The 14,389-nt window shown below is 35.3% G+C and overlaps 1 protein-coding gene across 1 annotated transcript in view; it reads right to left on the bottom strand.

Annotated features, from left to right (window-relative positions):
- LOC128549176 (uncharacterized) overlaps positions 1–13,696 on the bottom strand; it is a 32,536-nt gene extending 18,840 nt beyond the window's left edge. Inside the window, exons 1-3 of the mRNA XM_053525669.1 lie at positions 13,599–13,696; positions 3,047–3,120; positions 2,331–2,387 (exon numbers count right to left, since the gene is read on the bottom strand). Of these exons, the coding sequence (XP_053381644.1) occupies positions 2,331–2,387; positions 3,047–3,120; positions 13,599–13,696 (229 nt within the window). The remainder of the gene's footprint in view (positions 1–2,330; positions 2,388–3,046; positions 3,121–13,598) is intronic.
- Positions 13,697–14,389: the final 693 nt, after the last annotated feature.

Raw genomic sequence — 14,389 nt, 5'->3', positions numbered from 1 at the left:
AAGGGCGGAGCCATATTTGACCCTAGGGGAATAATTTGAATAATCTTAGTAGAAGATCACTAGATGATGTCATATACAAAATATCAAAGCCCTAGGCCCTGTGGTTTTGGACAAGAGGTTTTTCAAAGTTTTTTCCTATATTAAGTCTATATAAACCATGTGACCCTACGGGTGGGGCCATATTTGACCCCAGGGAAATAATCTGAACAATCCTGGTAGAGGACCACTAGATTTTGCTACATACCAAATATCAAAGCCCTAGGCCCTATGGTTTTGGACAAGAAGATCAGAAACCATTTAACATTTCCTGGCCAATGTGACCTTGACCTTTGACCTAATGACCTCAAAATCAATAGGGGTCATTTTCTGGTCATGGCCTACCTAACTATCAATTTTCCTGACACTAGGCCAAAGCGTTCTTGAGTTATTGCCTGGAAACCATTTTACTGTTCCTGGTCACTGTGACCTTGACCTTTGACATACTGACCTAAAAATCAATTGGAGTCACCTGCTGGTCATGATCAACCTCCCTATCAATTTTCGTGACCCTAGGTCTAAGCGTTCTTGAGTTATCATCCGGAAACTGTTTTACTGTTCAGGGTCACTGTGACCTTGACCTTTAACATACTGACCTCAAAATCAATAGGGGTCATCTGCTGGTCATTACCAACCTCCCTATCAACTTTCATGATCCTAGGCCCAAGTGTTCTTGAGTTATCATCCGGAAACCATTTTACTGTTCAGGGTCACTGTGACCTTGACCTTTAACATACTGACCTCAAAATCAATAGGGGTCATCTGCTGGTCATTACCAACCTCTCTATCAATTTCCATGATCCTAGGCCCAAGTGTTCTTGAGTTATCATCCGGAAACCGTTTTACTATTCAGGGTCACTGTGACCTTGACCTTTGACATACAGACCTCAAAATCAATAGGGGTCATCTACTGGTGATGACCAACCTCCCTATCAAGTTTCATGATCCTAGGCCCAAGCGTTCTTGAGTTATCATCCGGAAACAGATAGGTCTACATTCCGACCGACCGACAGACCGACCGACCTACCGACCGACATCTGCAAAACAATATACCCCTCCTTTTTCAAAGGGGGGCATAATAAAGAAAGACGAAAATAATTTGCTCAGTTACTGGCACTAACGTTTATGACGTCACTTATATGCAACAATATTTTGTTTCAGTGGTAACTTACTCATTATTTTAGCATTACCAAACCATCAAATTTGAGGCCCATTTTATGTTATCGTTCACAAGAATGAACATGAACACACGATTATTTTGTTGTAAATGTTGATGCGAATTCTCCCATCTGCTTCCCACAATAAAGTTTTATGGCATACTACTTCTTTTAAATGTAACTGCCGAAAGACTGACTTTAACTTTCAGTGTAACTGACAAAAATCTATTGTTAACTTTAATTTAACTGCTAAAACTGACGTTAAATTTCATTCTTCACGACTCGTTTCATTTTCCTATTAAATGAAGAAGGCTGAAAACTGTGTGTTATTAAGCAACAATTCATTTTTCTGACGTCACTATTATAACGCCATAGCGTCAAACGGAGTAGCGGCGCAATGGAAAAAACCAACAGAAAATAGGCAAATATTTAATGGATGTCGTCAAGGATGTACAGGTACCTAAAAATTCTTGGTTACGTGTTAGAATCGAAATTATACACCTCATATAGTGATTTGCTCTTGAATAAAATCATTGTTTGTTGTTCAGATGCGTATTATTATATCTTTTCGCATCTGAACTCAAACAATAATTTTATTCAACGACAAATCACAAAATGAGATATATTACTTCTTAAATATGACTTCCAGACTTTTTACAGATTTCACCGTCTGTCAATGTAACTATCGAAAAACTGACATCTATTTTCAGTGTGACTGCCAAAACAGCAATGAAACCTTTCAACTTAACTGATGAAAAACTGATTGCTTCTTTCGATATACATGTGACAGCTGAAAAACGGACTGTCGAAAAGTTAGCTTTAACTTTCGATGCAACCGCTGGAAAACTGACCTCTTAATTTTCAGAGTTACTGCCGGTGTAACTGCCGGAACACTGATGTTACCTCTCAATGAAACCGCTAAACCACTGACGATAAATTTCGATGAGACGACCAAAGATTTGCTAACTTCCCAATCAATGACCTTCAATGTTAATACAAAACAAACTGTTCAGCTGTCATCGTAAATACCATCAAACTGTCCAGAAACTGTTATCCCTAGAATTTCATTATTTCGCTGAGAGAACTACGTTCAGGTTTATATTTTTCGACACCTTATATGCAGGTAATAATACAAACCATTTGGCGCTGTTTCTGCTATGGCATATGCTGGCTGTAGATCACAGACGGCATCCACTGTAATAAGAAGTACAAACAATGTCAGTGTTAATTATACTGATAGAAAAAACCTGTAAATTCTCACAGTTTATAACATTTACCACTAAAGGGTCATGCAATTTATCTTTCATTCGTTGTAAGCTTTATGAGAACAAAAGTCCAATCATTTCTAAGCAAAAATCGGGAAAAATAGTTTAAGTAATTCAGATATAAACATACCCGAAATATCTATACCGCCCTGTGACAGGTCAGAATTTTTCTACTCGACCTTACTTTACCGTTCAGTTTCAAAAATACATAACTTATTTTGTTGGACATTTTTAATTCATATATGTATAGATCAAATGTCATATTTGAAAATATGAAAAATTGCTACACAGTATCTTTTAAAATATTCAAAACAAAAACTTATTTTTATGCATTTATAAACAGTATTACATGTTAGATTCGAAATACTAAACACTGAAATGTGTAAGTAAGCGCTTGGGCATTTTGCAATGCCAGTAAAAAAGATTTGTTAGTAAGACGGTTGTTACTAGAGTATGATTCGTTTCACAAACACACTGAGTCAAATTAATTATTATCACGAGGATAACCTAAATTTAAATCAACCTCTTGTGATAAAATATTTTAGTTAAAGATACTCTAAAGAAAGGAGAAAAATACTGTTTCGTTACCGTTGGATACAAAGATGCACAGGGCAACACTTATGATGATGCATCCGCTTTTGTTCATGGTTGGGGGGTTATATCTGAAAACAATAAAAAACATAATGTTTGGTAATATATTTGTTTATTTTAATATAGTAAATAATGAGCATTCCTTCTAAATATGTATGATGTGGCCAGTTTGGACCAAGTGTTTGCCACCTATTTTAGAATCAAAGGACATATAATAAAATATATAAGATGGGGTGGAGCTCTTAACGGAAGAACGGCCGGGCCAGAGTTTTTCAGATTGAATTAAAGGGGTTTCGTCTGAGGAAAGTATGCTACATAGCATAGAAAGTGGGACAATTGCCTAGAAACCCGATGACTACAGAATCTTGCTGATCTTGTAAAACTACTTTAAGTTTATATTGACAAGTGTAAAAAAAAAATAGAATTTCAACTAATAAATGATAGAAAGCAAGTGGCAATAGTCAAGTCGGCTTAAAGAGCGTTTGGTTTCTAAGTTTAGAACTTCTTCGGTTTTCAAAATGAAGGGTTTTCTGTTTAAAGGGATATCTTTAAAATGAAATAAAAAGGGATGTTTCGGGGCCGCAAACATTTTTTCAGTTCGGAGGGAATTCTTGTTTTGCTTGGTTTTTGTTTGATACACGTCACCAAAGAAAGCTTTTAAAATTTAAATACACGACTGTTCATTAGTAAATCTTAGTGAATGAGGCAAAGGGTAATGAAACACCACTGACGTCCACCTTGATATAAAATTAATTGTCACATATATCAAATAAATTTAACTTCCAGGTGTTCCTGTCATGTCAGCTGTCACTATTTATTTAAAAAATACAAACGCGACCCATATTTAAAGATAAACAAGTAACTCCTATAATTTTACAAAAACCATGTACAACTACGACGTAGCAATATATTAGACTGCAATGGTCTGTATAAATATTGGCTGATACTTATGCTTGTCAAATATCCAAAAATCAATAGTTTTAACATTCAATTTGCAGAAAACGTTTATCAGGGCACAGTGACCTTATCCTCAAATACCAAGTGCAATAACCTGTTATCCCATAAAGTACATAAACAAGATATCAATTGATTATGTTTTCTTAAGTTATGTTCAAATTATTGCATAGTAAGTATTGTAAGATGTATGAGCGTCGAGAAGTTGGCACTCGCACAGAAGAACGAAAATCGGAATTAAATTTCTGGCGAGGTTTGATCTTCGAGACAGCTCGAAAATCGAAAATCATCATCAAATATCGTACTAACTTTGAACTTCTAGCCAGCTCGAAGATCAAAATTCACAATAAAAAAGTTGAATTTCGGGCTGGACTTGAATTTCGAGCCAGCTCGAAGATCGAAAAATCATGTTTTGAAAAAGTTGAATTTCGAGCTGAAAATAAATTTCGAGTCAGCTCGAAGATCGAAATTCAAAACTGAATTTCGAGAAACGATTGAATTTTGAGCCAGCTCGGAGATCGAAATTCAGATTTTGCAAAAGTTGAATTTTGAGCTTAACATGAATATCGAGCCAGCTTGAAGATCAAAATTCAGATTTTGAACTACAATCTTTGAGTTCTTTCATTGCCCAAAATACAAAAAGTTATTTTTGAGATATTTACGATTTTATTCATGATCCATCAACGATCAGGCGTTTCTTGCGTGAATACATTTTCATGTTTCATAGTCATCAAAGTTTACCTAAAATTCTTTTACTTCCAAACACGAATATTTGGTTGTATTTCTTTCTGTGAAGCATTCTCACTATGTATAAACATTTTGTGTAAATTCTCGAAATGAACAAAACATGAATAAATAAAAGTGGGTTACTTTACGACGCCTAAAACATCATATTATATTAGGAATTCCTACACCCATCAAGCTTGAAAGCTTTGAAAACCCGACTATTCTGATTTTACAGTAAGGTCAAAGTTGTCCGCTGACTCATAAAAAGATATCAGTCAATCACAATAAAAAATAAGGGTTTGTCAAGATGGTGCAACAAGCGCACAATGTATACTGCGGTGGATGTGTCAATACAGTGGCCCGGTGTTTCGCGATTGTATCGAAAGACATTTATTGGGATAAAACAAGTAATTTCAAAGGCGATGGAAGAAAGTTTGCATGTATAGCTTATAAATATAAAATCACGTTTTTTGTGTAAATGTTACGTCTGTTTTTATTACCATATGTATACTAAGAAAATCATAGTTTGGTGGAATTATTCCCTTTACAATGTCCAAGCCGTACGGTGAAGAAGTCCGTTTTTGTCTATTTATTTGCACTTTACGACATCACTTTAAGTTTAATTTTACAAGGATTTGATGTTTTGTCTTTTTTAATGCAGCTAATCGTTTTAACTAGAAGATGCTTTTGTGGAAAAGCGTATGTCTCTCCCAATGCATAGCAGTAATAAGCAAGAAATCAATAGGGGACAGGAGCAAAAGTCCAAGAGACACCATTCGTTAGCTGCAATAGGGATCATCTACTCGGCATGTCCAGTCATCGAAGGAAGATTCAACATTCTGGGCCTAGCGGTTCTCAGGTTATTGATTTGAACAGTTTTCAATTACTTGACCCCTGTGACCTTTGATAGAGTGACCCCAAAACCATTTGGGTAAATCTACTCTGCATATCCAATCATCCTATGAAGTTTCAACATCCTGCGCCATGTGGTTCTTAAGTTATTGAGCGGAATTAGCTCTCCATGTTAAGGCCCCTGAGAACTTGACCTTAGCTCAAGTGACCCAAAAATCAATAGGGCTCATTCACTTTGTATGTCCTATCACTCTGTGAAGTTTGAAGGTTCTGGGTCAAATGGTTCTCAAGTTATTGATCAGAAATGGTTTTCGAATGTCTTGCCCCTGTGACCTTGAACTTGGATCAAGTGATCCGAAAATCAATAGGAGTCATCTACTCTACATTTTCAGTCACGAAATTAAGTTTTAGAATTATGGGTCAAGAGGTTCTCAAGTTATTGAAACGGTTTTCCGTGTTCAGGCTCCTGTGACCTTGACATATACTTTGTAAGCACTATCTCTCAATGAAGTTTGAAGGTTCTAGATTAAATGGTTCTCCGGTTCTCCAGTTATTGATCGAAAATGAAGTGTGACAGGCAGATGGCCCCTGTGCCCTCGACCTTAGATGAAGTGACCCCAAAGACTATATGGGTAATCTACTCTGTAAGTCCTATCATTCTGTAAAGATTGAAGGTTCTGGGTCAAATGTTTCTCAAGTTATTGATCGGAAATGTATTTCAATTATCTGGTCCCGGTGACATTGACTTGACCTTTAATAGAGTGACCCCAGTATTAATAGGGGTCATCTAATCTGCAAGTCCAATCGTCCTATGAAGTGTCAACACTCTGAGTCAAGTTGTTCTTAGGTTATTGATCGGCAATGGTTTTCAATGATCAGCCCCTGTGACATTTACCTTTCACAGAGTAACCCCAAAATCAATAGGGGTCATCTATTCAGCATATCCAATCTTCTTGTTAAGTTTCAACAATCTGGGTCAAGTAGTTCCCAAGTTATTCATTGGAAATGGTTTTCCATGTCCAGGTCCCTGTAAACTTGACCTTAGATTGAGTGATCCCAAAAACAATAGGCGTCGTCTACTCTACAAGTCCTACCACAATATGAAGTTTGAAAGTTCTATAACAAATGGTTCTACAGTTATTGATCAGAATAAGTGTGACGGACGAACTGACAGGGCCAAAAAAATGTCTCCCCCAGTGGCGGGTTGGGGGAAGGGGCATAAATAAACACATTAACATGGTCATTATCACAAGAAGAATATATTTTTGTTTGTATAAACAATACTGTAAGTTAGGTTTGAAATATACGTACCACACGCCAAACTGCAACACGTTATGTTTTTGAACTGCCACTTAATTATGACCTTTAACTACGATTCCGCTCCAAATAACACTACGTCATATATTCAGCCAAGTTAGATATTTTTATGAGATTTATCTAGGTTTATATACGTTATGGTGAATATCTTAGTGAAGATTAGGATATAATATCTTTAAATAAAGACGATGAACAAAGTTTTATTACTGTCGGATGTAACGATGTTTAGGGTAATACAGATGATAATGCAGCCTTTTTTGTTCATGGTTAGGTTTTCATATCTGAAGCAAATAAAAAGCATAATCAGATACGAGTTTTGCAATATTTACCTAAAGATTCATAATGCCCATTTCATACTGTGTGGCTGTGTTATGTATGTCATTCCCCATTTTGTTTACTTTCTTACATTTTTGTACTGATGACTCATTTTACTGTTTGCTGTAAAGCCTGTCCTAGTTTTGAGACATCATATATGTCAACACGACATTATAGACTTTAGTTTTCTAGAAGGTTCCATAAACAGGGTGTGTACACTATTTTGGTAAAAATGGACGGACCCAAAACTGTCAATCATTAATGTTTACATAAAACAGACTGTCCAATCGGGACTCTCAAATACGATTGACCTACTTTACACAATAGATCACATGCGTTTTGTTTGTGATACCGCTTGTGAGCACTTGACCTTGGTATGAATAGAATAACAATAGAGGGGGATTTGGATGAAATTTATCGACAAAACCCGGAACTGTCTATTATTGCCACTTAAAATACATAAAGTAACAGAAAAACAAAGCAGCAAGTATTAACAATAACAAAGATTATTATAACAAGTAACAATTCAAATATCTTAAAAATGTTAATTAGGGTTGTCCGACCTAATATGCAAGAATAGTCCAAATCCTGTCTTGGTCAAATTTAAATCCAATCATTATTTCACAACAGTCCAAACTGAATTTAGTACAATTGTATAACCAAAGAATATAAATCATCTCTTCATATATAATTGAGCCGTGCCATGAGAAAACCAACATAGTGGGTTTGCGACCAGCATGGATCCAGACCAGTCTGCGCATCCATGCAGTCTGGTCAGGCTCTATGCTGTTCGCTTTTAAAGCCTATTGGAATTGGAGAAACTGTTAGCGAACAGCATGGATCCTAACCAGACTGCGCGGATGCGCAGGCTGGTCTGGATCCATGCTGGCCGCAAACCCACTATGTTGATTTTCTCATGGCATGGCTCATATGTTTTCTTCAAATCCACACTGTTAAGGCAAAAAAATATTGTTTAGTTTCTCATGCCACTTTTCTGCAATATTTAATGAAGAAGTTCGGATATTATAAAATTTATTTTTATTATTATTAACGACATTGTCCGTTTTATTTGAAATCCAGTGATGAACATTTATTTTTTAACACACTTAAAGACATTGCATCTTGTGTAGATAACAATTTACAAGAACAATACTTGTTCTGAAGGGTGCATTTGGCACTCAATATATTCTGAGAAAATTATTATATATATTAAACAAGAAATTGTTGAAGCATGGACACAAGACGAAATTGACGACAAACCAAACATGATCATGAAAGCTCACATTGTCTCTACGTGGCAACTGAGCTAAAACAAATCTATTAAAAGAAACTGGAATGAAAGCGCAATGAAAGTTTGTATATAATATGTTTGATGATGTTTTTCAGTTTGTGTTGATAGGAACACTATGGTGGAATGTTGGCAGATTCAACCCATGTCCGGCAGCTCCTATTAAGCCCGGGTTCGTGGTGTAGGGGATACAGTCCTGGGCTTGAAATCTCTGGAATCTCTGACTGAAACCGGGTCGTAGGTTCGAGCCCTGCTACTGACTAGAATTCTTGTTGTGAGAAGTAGGCAGTTGCTTACGGACTTTAGGGTCTAGTACTGGTCTTTCCTAGGAGTGATGGTTAGGTGAACTGACCGCCTGATATAACTGAAATAATGTTAAAAACGAGCGTAAAACACTGAAACCATATGACCCATATTAAACAAGCACTTCTTTTATATAATTGTTCTCAATGTGATTCAACTTGAATTTTGTAGTAATTTTTTATTATTTTAATAGTATTATAATATGGTCCATTGTGAAATAAAAACTGTGCACTACTACTTTCCTTTAGAATATATGAAGTACGTACGCTTATAGAATAAACAGAACACCAAACGCCTATTAACCGAGATGAACAGAGTAACCATTGTTGACGATTTATTCGTACTCACTTATTTTCGTTCCTTCATCCTCACTTTTTGTTGAATTTTCTCTTTTCGCGAATTTCGTCAATTTTTCTTTGATAAAAAATTAAAATGCGGCGGGTCAAAATCGTATGCGACGGGGCCTGAGAAACTAAACATTATTTTTTTGCCTAATGTATGATTATCTTAAATTGTTATATGTCCAAACTGGTAATATTTTCAAGCCTCGCTTCGAAGGAGGAGGGGTATATTGTTTTGCAGATGTCGGTCGGTCTGTCTGTCGGTCGGTATGTAGACCAATCCATTTCCGGATAATAACTCAAGAACGCTTTTGTCTAGAATCATGAAAGTTAATAAAAATTTTGGTCATAACCTACAGATGACCCCTATTGATTTTAAGATCAGTAAGTCAAAGGACAAGGTCACAGTGACCCAGAACAGTTAAACCGTTTCTGGATGATAACTCAAGAACACTTAAGGCTATGACCATGAAAGTTGATAAGAAAGTTGGTCGTGACAAGCAAATGACCCATATTGATTTTGAGGTTTGTAGGTCAAAGGTCAAGGTCACAGTGACCAGGAACATTTTAACGGTTTCCGGATGATAACTCAAGAACGCTTTGGTCAAGGATCATGAAAGTTCGTAAGATGGTTGACATATTCAGCAGATGACAACTGTTGATCTTGAGATCAGTAGGTCTAAGGTCAAGGACGCAATGACCCAGAACAGTTAAATGGTTTCTGGATGATAACTCAAGAACCACTGGGCCTTGGATCATGAAAGTTTATATGGAAGTTGGTCATGACCAAATGACCCACTTTTGATATTGAGGTCAGTAGGTCAAAGGTCAAGGTCACAGTGACCTGGAACATTTAAAGTGTGTCTGGATGATAACTTTAGAAAGTTTGGGCCTAGAATCACGAAATTTAATAGGGAGTTTTATCAGCAGATGACTCCTATTGATTTTGAGGTCAATAGGTTATAGGTTAAGATCACTTTGACCAAGAACAGTAGAACTTTTGTGCACAGTGACCAAATAATTTCTGTTCCTTGTGCAATTACCGAATGCATTAAAGGGGACGGATTTCGTGTTCTACGAGTTCTTGTTTATTAAGAAAAACAGGATTTCTTTTTTCAATAATATCATAAACTAGGTTGTCCCCTATCCTCAGACAGCTTCGCATTAAAGTATCACCAAGAGTAAAAAGACGATTCTGGAAAAATCAAGAAAAATCCAGACTTTAAAACAAATGTAACACCCTGTTAATCAGTATTGTAGTAGAACATTCTGGAACACAATAGAATAGAAATAACTTATTGACATAATGATATTTCAAAATTAGGTCAGTAAACAATGAGTTATCAATAAAGTAAAGCCTAATGGTAAATGACATGTACATACATGTAACACCTCCCCGCAAAAAGGAAAAGAAAGTTTATATAATAAATAAAAAAACTTTATAATTCATAAGAAACATACATAATACACGAAAAAGAAATTGAATGCTTCAGTACATCATATTTATAAATATAACACATATATACTAAATAACATTTACTTTTATAAAGTGCAAAGCACTTGCTTCAACTCCTTAATAGGGCATCTGGTGTAAGATTATCTTTGCCCTTAATATGTGGAATAATCCAAGTTAGACTCTTGGACTTGATTTAATCTCTGATTCTTATTTTTCATTTTGTTAATGAAAGTGACAGAATTATAAAGACACTGAAGACAACAACAGAATAGCACATGGCCGCACCTAAATATACTACAAAACACTGAATTGCCAAAATAAGAGCTGCACATCCTTTTTTCAATAATAAAGTAATTTCCCTGATGTTTATTAAACTTCTTTGAGAAATAACAGTCAGGTTGATTAATTCCAGAGCAATACCCCACCAGCACCAAATATCATTAACATCTACTGCTAACTTAAATGTTTCTTATTAAACGTTGTTTTTTTTTCCCACAAACTTGTGCAATTTGTTGACTCAGGAGTACAGCCTTCAATTTTTTTTATATTTTTTTTTTTTGATATTTTTTATGATTCCATATACATTTTGAATTTTTTTTATAATATCCAGCCATACCGAGAAAACGCAAAGTTGTAAAGGTTGGAACTGGAAAATCAGATATTGATCCAATCTTAGCATCAGTGGGTTTTACTTGACCCTGTTCTACAACATGAACTAGGAAAATAACACAAGATTTACAAAATTCTCATTTTGATAAACTAATTTTCCAATTGCCTCATACTGGTTCCCTGATTTAAGTTTAGACAAGGAACCAACACAATCCACTATAATCATACTGAAAGGTTCATCAAATGCGGATATTGGCTGAACATGTGCCTTGGGTATTTTCTGATTCGGTTTGCCTATTATTTGACATGTATGACGAGACCTACAAAATGTGACACATTAGTTTTTGAATTAGGCCAATAAAATAATTTAAGATCTTGTGGTATGTTTTATTTACACCACAATAACCTAATATGGGCGTTTCATGAGCCAGGGTAAGAATATCCTGACGATAAAATTTTGGGACCACAATCTGGTAGCCGCAATTTTCTCATTAAAATCCCATGTTTAATAAAATTGCAGACAGGGCCGTGTAAACCCTTTTTTACTTCAATGAAACAACAATGAAATGCTGTGACATTGACAGCGAGTTATGACATTAGTCATTGAAAAGAAAATAATCAGATACGTTTTCAGAGTCTATTAGTTTCACATACAGATATGAAGAGACAGAATTATCTGTCTCAGAATAAAATGTTTCAAGAACACTTTCAATGACTTTCTTAGCCATAGAACGGGTAACTGCACAAGATTGCAAAAGGTCAGGAATTTGCTGCTCAAGTGGATCATGTTTTTTTTTTATACAAACAAGGTATATCACTTAAAAGTAGATTTACCACTACCTTTATTTCAGCTAGGTCATTTCCTAATAGTAAATGGACACCTTAAAATGGTAAGTCAGGTTAAATACCCACGGTCACAGGGCCATTAACCACATCTGCGGTTAAAAAGATATTATGGAGGGGTGCAAAAACATAGCCACAATCCACCCTTTGTAAAATATCATTTGTACCAGAACAAATCCTCTCAGAAAAAGGCAGGACATCTGCACGAAAAGGAGTTTGAAAAGCTCTAGTATCCATTAAAATATTAACAGGAGTACACTGGCCAGAATCACTAATAAATGAAACAGGACCATTAGATATAAATGGCTCATGATAGAATCAGAATTGTTCTCATTGACCTCTATAACAGTATTAATTAAGTACAAAACTGGGGGCTTAGATTTCAGAGAGGTACGGCCTTTAGGTCTCTTTCCTGCTTACTCTTTAGAGAGAAACATTTGGAGTTAATGTGTCTTGGTATCTTGCAAATACCGCAACTAGGTAGAGAAACGGGTATTTCAGCAGGTTTATTACCTGTAAATTTTGATTTTGAGAACTTTCTGTATTGGGATAATTACCAGATGAGAGCCTAGAAGTAATTTGTGAAAATAGCATTTCTTGTTGAAAGTTTTCGGTTTGTTGAAGGAAACTTTATTAGTCATAATCTTAGCTTTGTTCTATAGACAACTGTGTATACATTTTGCGGGCTTTGCAAATGAAAACACTATGTAATAGAAGACTCCAACTTTTCTTCTTCTATTATTTTTTTTCAAAATCCACCTTTAACTACATTTCATTTAGTTTTAATTCAGAGTGCGTTTCTACAATAAATGTCTTAGCAGAAAAATGAAAAATGTTTTCATCCTTGAAATACTGAACAATTTTATTCTTAATTTCTTGTTTGAGCATTGAAATTTTTACACCAGAACTTTTATAATGCTTGGCAATTAGAAGTACATCAGCTTTCCTAGCTAACTTGATCATCTCCTTGGATGGCTCAGCCACAAACTTATCAATGTCAAATGATATATTGATGCTGGTGGTAATGAGTACCGTACCCTGAATCGGAGTTTTTACACACTTATTTTGTAAAATTTCGCCGAAGAGTTTCAAAAAAAGAATTGAAAATGTTTAAAATCCCGGACGAGCCTCCAAATCCTTTAACGGCTAATGGCAGGTTTTAAAAGTCATATGGATATACATGTATTTATTATATAACTTTAATGCAGTTATACAGACGACATTACACAGAAACAGTCTGAAATTTTCATGCAATTTCTGTAATTTAAGAACTGTTGATTTCAAACATTTAAACAAGTTGTTAATTTTGTTTTGAGAAAAAGAAAAGAAAATAATTTGAACTAAGCTCTAAGGCCCATCCTAAAAAGACTGAACATCTATAAATCCATGTTTTAAGTAGTTGACAGTTCATATATTACTCACACTTATTTACAAATTAATACTGCCTGATAACTAATACATGTGTCCTTAAAATAATACGAATAAATCATTGGTTTTTGATCAAGCTTAGTGATTAAAGGCAACAACTAATGAAAAATCACTTACAGGAGGGAGATATCCACTTTGATATCAAATTTATTCTCACTTATAAATTTTAGATAAATTTTAACTTCCTGATGTTCACTTCGGTCAGCTATTGACATTAAGTTGTAACTAACTACCCAGTTTAAGGTCACCCGTATCTCCAGGGTACAAGTATTTCTTTATCTCAAACCTCGCTATCTCGTGGCAGAAATAAAGCTTATCAAATATTCAAAAATCAATACTTCTATACCATGAATGCATGTTACGTTAATTAGGTTGGTTGGTTGGTTGTTTAAGACATAATAAGTTCCCAAACGTGGTTTATCGTAGAATAACCAGAGTTTTAAATTCTTATGCGAAAGAATATATCACGAGGGCCGCAGGCCTGAGTGATATATTGTTTCGTATAAGAACGAAAAAGTCGGGTTATTCTCCGATAAATCACACTTGGGAACTTATTATTTCGATTCTAACACGACATACTAGTATCAAAAGAGTTAGAAAATATAGTTTTTGCGACCGTACTACGCACCTATATTGGATGATGTCATTGCACGCGAGTGGTTTATTGCAGAATAACCCGAGATAGATTTTGCTCTACATGTATGTAGGTTATTTTGCTGGTCGTGTTAGAATTTGGATTTAACGCCGTTTTTCAACAGTATTTCAATTATGTAACGGCGGGCAGTTAATCTAACCAGTGTTCCTCAATTCTGTACCAAAAAAAAACCTGTTCTCCGCCGCTAACTGCCAACTTCCCCACATGAATCAGAGGTGGAGGACGAATGATTTCAGACACAATGACTTTTATC

This window comes from Mercenaria mercenaria, chromosome 2, assembly GCF_021730395.1.
Source record: "Mercenaria mercenaria strain notata chromosome 2, MADL_Memer_1, whole genome shotgun sequence".
In the NCBI taxonomy this organism is placed as follows: Eukaryota; Metazoa; Mollusca; class Bivalvia; order Venerida; family Veneridae; genus Mercenaria; species Mercenaria mercenaria.
This window is presented reverse-complemented; position numbering and strand designations above follow the sequence as displayed.